The 7,905-nt window shown below is 42.7% G+C and overlaps 1 protein-coding gene across 1 annotated transcript in view; it reads right to left on the bottom strand.

Annotated features, from left to right (window-relative positions):
* smad3b (SMAD family member 3b) overlaps positions 1–7,905 on the bottom strand; it is a 34,515-nt gene that overhangs the window by 5,208 nt on the left and 21,402 nt on the right. Inside the window, exons 4-8 of the mRNA XM_047154952.2 lie at positions 6,956–7,027; positions 6,794–6,844; positions 1,041–1,253; positions 775–912; positions 492–636 (exon numbers count right to left, since the gene is read on the bottom strand). Coding sequence (XP_047010908.1) covers positions 492–636; positions 775–912; positions 1,041–1,253; positions 6,794–6,844; positions 6,956–7,027 — 619 coding nt within the window. The remainder of the gene's footprint in view (positions 1–491; positions 637–774; positions 913–1,040; positions 1,254–6,793; positions 6,845–6,955; positions 7,028–7,905) is intronic.

Below are 7,905 nucleotides of genomic sequence, written 5' to 3'. Positions count from 1 at the left end.
ATAACCACTTCCCCAGTAGCAAACCACAACCATGAATGTTTTAAAGGAGTTTCAACCTCTGCTGGTTGAATTTTCTCAGCAAGAATGATACATGGAGAGAGACAGATAAGGGGAGTAAGAGTGAGGGTGTGGTAAAGTTGAGGGTAAGGAAGTGAGAGATTAGGAGTGTATGTGTGCTTATTAATGATGAAGGCTGTAAATTAAAAGCTCACTGCTGATCTTTGGCAAGGACCACACATGTTTTGTGAGTCACACCTTACACAATCCCCCCAGCTATAACCTCATTGACCTCGGCTGTGATGCATAACGAGAATGAGCTAGAAATATTTCACAAGAGATTCAGCTTACAAGTCTCTCCTTGCTGTTGAGGTGCCAACTGACCCTCAGTAACAAACAAAGTCAAAACCAAACACCATTATAACCTACCTGGTTTTATACCCGTTTGCAGCTGATAGTTTTTAATGCCTGTGTGAGTGTATGTGTGTGTTCACCTGTATTCTGCTCCCCATCCTTTGACGAAGCTCATGCGGATTGTGCACATGCGGGTCAACTGGTACACAGCCTCAAATCCCTGATTCACAGACTGAGCCAACAGAGCCGCAAACTCCTGGTTATTGAAGATCTTTAGATTACAGCCTGAAAGGAAAAAGACACACACACACACACGTCAGAGCATGCATGAATGATTCATCAAGTACACTTAAGAGTGTATCCCATCAATCACAGCTTTGCTGACACAAGGCGTGCTGTGTGTTTTGTGCGTGCTTGACTCACCTGGAGGAATCTTACACACTGTGGCGGGGTGCCAGCCGTAGCGCTGGTTGCAATTAGGACTCTGGACAAAGATGGCACTGTCACTCAGACACTCTGCAAACACCTCACCACCTATGTAGTACAGCCGTACTCCCCGACCTTAGCAGGAGAGAGAAAAAAAAAGAATAACCAGGCATGTAATAATGTTACAGCTAACTTTATCTAAGCCCAGCACTGCGTATTGAACGGAAATGGCCAGCGGAGGTATAAATGTTGAGGTGTCGTACCGATATGTCTGCGTGTGAGCTCCACGGCGGTGTTGCGGTTCACGTTGGACAGCAAACCCAGGCAGAATCGCTCAGCGTTGGACGGATCTGTGAAGCCGTCCACAGTGAGAGAGGGCTGCGATGCATGGAATATCTCCCCTACCCGCTGGTTCAGCTCATAGTACGAGATGGAGCACCAGAACGCTGACTCACAATATGTTACCGGTTGCAGGTCTAAGACACACGTGCACATCAACACAAAAAAGAAAATAAGAACTTGAGAAATAGCAAAACAAAGTAACTACTACAAAAACATAAATGCACATCCAAGTACATACTTTAAAGTGAATATTCAGACACACTGCAATATACTGTAGGTTCTGTGAGCAGTGATTATGTAAAGAAGTGGGCACAATAACTCACTACAGAGGTTGAATAATGTCAAGGGACAGAAACACACACTACTTTCATATGAGGTTTCCACTTACATACTTACAGAGTATGACCTCATGAGCATGATCCTCTCTGAGCTCTTTAACCACATGCACTAATGCAGCCATGTGCAAACACACAGTTTAAAATAATACAAATGTTATTGTCAAGTGATGTCTCACAATGTTCCAATTCTCTAGAAAACATCCTGTTCTAGTGTCATCTTAAAGCAGAAACAAACAACTGAGCAGCAAAACAGAAACAATCTTCTTAGTTACCACATTTCCTTCACGTGCTCATTGCCCAATATACAAATAAACTGGCCACTGATAGGTTAACCATGACCCACAAACACTCTCCAGAGTTGTGGCTTCCACACAGAGGCCAGCTCCTCTGGCTGTTTTCGAGCACGTGTTAAACTATTACTCATCTGCAGCTAGTTCTCCAAGCTGAATGTATGTTCCGTTGTTAGTCAGGGTGTACAATCTGTCCTAAACTATACATTGAGTGTGATGTTCTTGTGCAGTGCGTCGAAACTTTGACTAAACACCAAGTTAAACCGTAGTTACACGACAGAGTCGTAGTAAGGTTGACCATTTGCTGTCCCACTTCCTCATTAACATGCTGGTGAAAACTGTAAATAAAAGCAATACAATAATATTCGGTGTCCATGTTCTTGACTAAACATTACACTGAATAGCTTTAAACGTGAATATACACTGCTGAATCCCACTGTAAGCAGCAGTTACCATGGCTACTAGCATTGCTCTTAGCTTATACACAATAGTTAACAAACCGTTTTATTTTTAAACAACTTATCAAACATAATCTTTTTAACAAAATCATTACTAATATATGATCTTTAACATGTCTAATGTCATAAATGAGCCTCTATGATGCCTCATACTGGATGCAATTGGATTATTAGAAAGTGCACACCATGTCTGTCTGTTTTTCGTGCAGAACCAGGAAGAACTAACAGAAAGTGACTAAACAGGAAGTGACATCATCGCATGACAAATATTATTAATTTTACAAACAAGTTTTTTAAACTGAAGTAATGATCAACTTCCCATTTTCAATTAAAGATAAGTACCAACAAATATTTTAAGAGACCTTAAAGGTCAACACACTGCATGTGAGGGCACTAAAAACTTATGGGAGTCCAGAACATTAGTCTCTAGATCAGTCTTTGGTAGAAATAGAACAATTTCTGCAAATGGCCTCAGAAAGGTTTTTATATTGCCTTGGTCAGTCATTGTCACCTCAACCTTTCTTAGATGTCCATCCTTTCTAGGGAATATGGCAGTGATCCTGGCCATGGGCCAGCAGTTGCGGCCTGTCTGCTTGTCCCTGAGCAAAACTAGATCTCCAACTTGAAGGTAAGTATTCGCAGCTCCAGTGGGTCCAGAACTGGTTTGCAAGAGCCTGAACTTGTGTACAGGTCCTTGTCTGAAAAGTCTCCAGGAGGAGGTGGAACTCCTGTCTTCTGTGTAAGGAGCATCGACGGTGAGAGAATGAAGGGTTGTTCCGGGTCTGTAGATACGGGTAAAAGTGGTCATGCATTTATGATAGCTGTGACCTCTGCCATCAGTGTGCAAAGCACTTCGTGGGTTAGGTGAGTGTTTAGCTGCAGAAACAGTGAATCTAGGATTCTTCTGGCAATGCCGATCATGCGCTCCTACGAGCCTCCCCTGTGAGATCTGTGTGCATCCCCGCTCACTGAGGTACCTCTGCTCCATTTGTCCATCCCAAGCTCCTTGCACACTCCAATAAAATTGGTAACACAATAGGAACTGAGTGTTTCGCAGGGCTTCTGGGTGCGAAGAATCGCCAGAGAGCTATATGTATCCACAGACACTATGACCTCGACATGCATAGCTCACAAACTCGTACAGAAGAACATGATAGCCCACCGCTTTCTCTCTGCCTATCCTCCTGTGGTGCGTCTGGTTGTGACAGACTAGGGTCCAAATACATCGAGCCCCACATACAAAAAAGGAGGGCAGGTTTTGAGGCGGTCAGGTGGTAGGTCCACCATGCACTGTTCTTCCAGCTTCCCACGCAGCTTGGGTCAGGTTATGCATTTGTGGAGTACTGAATTTATTAGCATCTTGCCTCCCAAGATCCACAGTCCTGTTGCCCTGATCGCTCCTTCAGTCAAGTAGCAGCCTTGATGTTTCACTTGCTCATGGTGATGTCATGTGAGCAGTAGGGAAATGTAGCTATCTTTGGGCAGAATCATTGGGTTCTTTTCTGCAGTTGAAAGCTGAGAGTGCTTTAGTCAGCCTCCAACACAAATGAGATTGTCCTCCATGATCGTCCTGAGTTTCCGCAAGGGGCTACTTCTGGCTTCTACTTGGTTGGCTTGGAAGGCTGACGGTTCTTCTGCCTTTTGTGTTGCTTTAAGGATAACATTCCTTGCTTGGGCCGTCTCACCCGGGGAACGAGGTAAATTACATCTGTGCCAACCTTTGCATTTGCTGTTTTGGTTTGAGTGTTTGTAGGATCTTGCCATGTGGATGAGGAATACTACTCCTCTCACTAGGGAGGTGAAGGTGGAAAAGCATTGGAAGCAGTCAGAGGTAAGCGCTGGTTCTTCCAGTTTAGTAGCACAGGTTTGTACTTCTGGTCGGATTTCAGAGTCCTTTTCAGGTTCAATTAGCTCAAATGTCTCACTCATTTGTGTTTTCTCTGCAGGTGGCTGACGAAGGAAGGAAGGCCCGGTGAACCAAGAAGTCTGTGCAAGGCAAAATGCAGGTAAAGATCTCGATGCATGGTCTGCAAGGTTTTCCTCTGTACGTACATAGTGCCATTGTTTAAGCCTTGAGGACTGACGGATACATTGGACTCTATTGTGGGCATACACGTAGAATCGTTTTGACTCGTTTCAAATATAGTCGAGCACTACTTTGCTGTCTGTGTAGAACTTTATGGCATCCAACTTTAGATCTAGCTCATCCTGGATGTGATATGCCATCTCTACTGCTAAGAAGGCGGTGCACAGTTCAAGCCTTGGGATCGTAGGCCTGAACAGGGGTGCTAGCTTTGCCTTGCCCATAACGAATCCTACTTCAACATGGCCCATCTTTCTGAAGTGCTTTCAGGTACATCACAGCACTTATTGCCTTGGTTGACACATCCGAGAATACACACAATTTTGCGTACACTGCTTCAGTGAGTGAGCTTGTGTAAGTACGCAGAACATGAAGCTGTTTTAGGTAATGGAGAAATCACTTCAGGCCTCCCATCTGCTTAACTGGTAATCCGAGAGAGGTGTGTCCCAGTCTGACAGTTCAGAGCTATGTTCTCTGAGGAGGGCTCTTCCCTAGATCATGACAGGTGCCAGCAGATCCAGGGAAAAACACTGTTGACAGTGGAGAGGACTCCATGGCAGGTAAGTGGTTTGTTCATGGTCGATGCGGGGTAGGTGAACATGTTGGTCGTGATCTCCCAGAGCGGAACTAAGCTCCGTTGTGTGGGTGCAGTTTCTCCACTCAGATCTAGGTCCTTAATTACTGGTGCGCAGGACGGCCTCTTTGATTCAGCGAATGAGGCCTGTGCTCGTTGGAGCAGGTCGACTGCTTTGGTTTCAGACAGCACGGATACCAAGCCATCATCAATATGGAAGTGCCTTTCCACAAACTTGACAGAATCGGCATCATGCTCCTGTGCACCTTCTTTTATGGCTCTTCGCAGCCCGTATATGGCCACACCAGGAGCTGGCCCATTTCGAACGACGTGGACCTTCAGCCGATATGCAGCGACTTCCTTGTTGATGTCACTGTCCTTGTGCCATTAAAAAAAATGGAACAAGTTGCAGTGGTCTTCACGCATCAACAAACAATGGACCATCTGCTGAATGTCCACCATGATTGCAACCTTCTCCTTCCGAAAGCGTAGCAGGACAACCACCAGGGAGTTATTGAGGCCGGGGCCTGTGAGGAACATGTCATTGAGGGAGACACCGGAGTACTGAGCGCTGGAATCGAAGACCACCCTAATCTGATTGGGTTTTTGTGGATGGTAGATCCCAAATTTTGGAAGATACCAACATTCATCATGTTCTCTCAGTGGCGGCGCTACCTCGGCATGTCCACTGGCAAAGATGTTTTCTATGAATGCCACATATTGTTGCTGCATCTCACGTTTCCTCTTCAGGTTATGCTGCAGGGATGTGAACCGGTTTACTAATTATTACTTGTCAAACTGTATGAGATGAGCCGAAAAATCTTGGCTGAATTCTAAAACAGAATGTTCTCCATGTCAAAACATATGATGATGATCCTGCAAGTATAGACCTGCAATGAAAGAAAATTGCTACATTCTGCTTACATCACCAATCAGTGCGATCCAGGCTTGTGCAGAAAATGGTGTCACAAACATTCTTCAAAGTCAGCCTTAGATAATAAGGATATTTTCTCTCCGGCATGTTCTCTTTAGATTTTGCATAATCCTATCCTGTCCTCCTACTGGCTTTTAGACTGGGGTCATTCAATTTTAATAAAAAATAATTACTGACGCTGCTAGAACATCAGCTTGTCTTTGGTCGTAGTGGCACTTAATTGGCCACTGGTGAGCATGTCACTTTGTGCGTTTTAAGACCACCAAACTCCAGCTCACAATCAAAATTGTTTTATAATATGGGATTTGGTCTGTGGGCTGAACATCATACAGTGTAATGCTAGCTTAACAAGAATCATCAAACAGGAAATACATGTATGCGCTTGTTGGTACATGCACCAACAAGATACTTCAAGCAATGTTAATTATATTTTAACCATAGATAAAAATCCATCTGGGTTGTATTTTACGATTACAAAAATATTTCCCACATGAAGAAATTTCTTAAAATAAAATAATTTCCTCACAAACTCAAAAGAAAACAGAATTCATTAATAGTCAGAGTAAAAACACCTCACAGAGGGGGCAGGTGTAAGCTCAAATGTAGTGGCAATTTATGTTTAAACTAGGCTACAAGAGAGTTTGGATAGTGTAATCAGCTGCTGCTCTATAACAGCAATGGAGAGGAACAATTCCATCCTCAATAATCACATCATAAAGGCCCTGACACACATGCATGCACACACACACTTTGTAGACATAACGTAACAGATCATCCATATTAGACTAGTTTTCTGTGGGTGGAAAGACCAAATTCGAGAAGAATTTAAAGCCTTTCTCAACAGGGCTGTCAAGCTTGCTTTTAACTTCAGGAAGGAAGATTTCTCAAATTTAGAATGAAAATATTTACTTCTTGACTGCCTGACCTAATTTAAGGTCTTTAGAGATAACTGTAATACGTGTGCTTAAGATAACAAGTAACTGCTGGTCGTTCTTACCAGGGTTGCTACTTGCAGGGGAAACAGGGCTAGGTGACAAGTTTGGGGAACCTGCAACAGAGACATGCTAGATTGAATCAGAGGTATATAACATAATATACCCTAATAAAAAATAATACTCTCATCAGAATGGTATATGGCGGAGAAAAAGAAAGCTCTAACCTGTGTCCATGCTGTGATTCTGCTGATCATTGCTTTCACCATCTTCACTGAGATACCCTGGAGGGGGTGTCTCTGAAATACAAGGCAAATCAAGTACATGCTCAACACCATAACACACATATTCAACAATTAATGTCTTCACTATTATGAACATGAAAAATAACTAGATTGGTTTGGTGAGACAAAAAAAACACACACACACACACATATATATATATATATATATATATATATATATATATATATATATATATATATATAGAAACACTCACACACACACACACATATATATTCATGAAACAACTGGTCTGCTTCTCACTGGTCAGGGGAAACTCTATTATTAGGGTATCTGTGGATTCCTTTTCCACAGAAATGCACAGAATTTCACAGAATTCATATTCATATGAAAAGAAAATATTTTTTTTCAGGGTTTCACATATTGTGCAATTTGAGGACAATTTGAGGAAAGTGCTTTTTAGAGCTGGACTGATTTTTAGCATAAAGTGCCAAGTGGTTGGTCTACACACTACTATTGATAAATCTGTGCATTCTTTTAGGATCCAGTGCACAAATGTGTGACTCCAAGTTATTTCACTCATGTTTTAGACTATAGGCATTTCCGAAACTGGGGATACAGCGGGCATTTTTTTAATGCCACAGTTGTTGAATGTTTTTATGTTAATACAAATATTTACACATGTTAAGAAATTTGCTGGAAATAAAAACAGCTGAATGTGAGAGGACGTTTCGTTTTTTTGCCTCCAGCTTGCCTCATTTTTTGCCTCATTTTTTCCCTCCAACTTGATGATTTAGATAGTGATAAGATAGTGGCCAACCAGGGACTGTAAAGGCAAATATGTTCTTCCTCCAAGGGATGTGAAGCCAGCCAACACCATTTTTTAAACTGCTGCTCATGCTGTATCACGTGACAGCGTAACACCCTCAGAGGA

Source organism: Ictalurus punctatus, chromosome 4, assembly GCF_001660625.3.
Source record: "Ictalurus punctatus breed USDA103 chromosome 4, Coco_2.0, whole genome shotgun sequence".
Classification (NCBI taxonomy): domain Eukaryota; kingdom Metazoa; phylum Chordata; class Actinopteri; order Siluriformes; family Ictaluridae; genus Ictalurus; species Ictalurus punctatus.
This window is presented reverse-complemented; position numbering and strand designations above follow the sequence as displayed.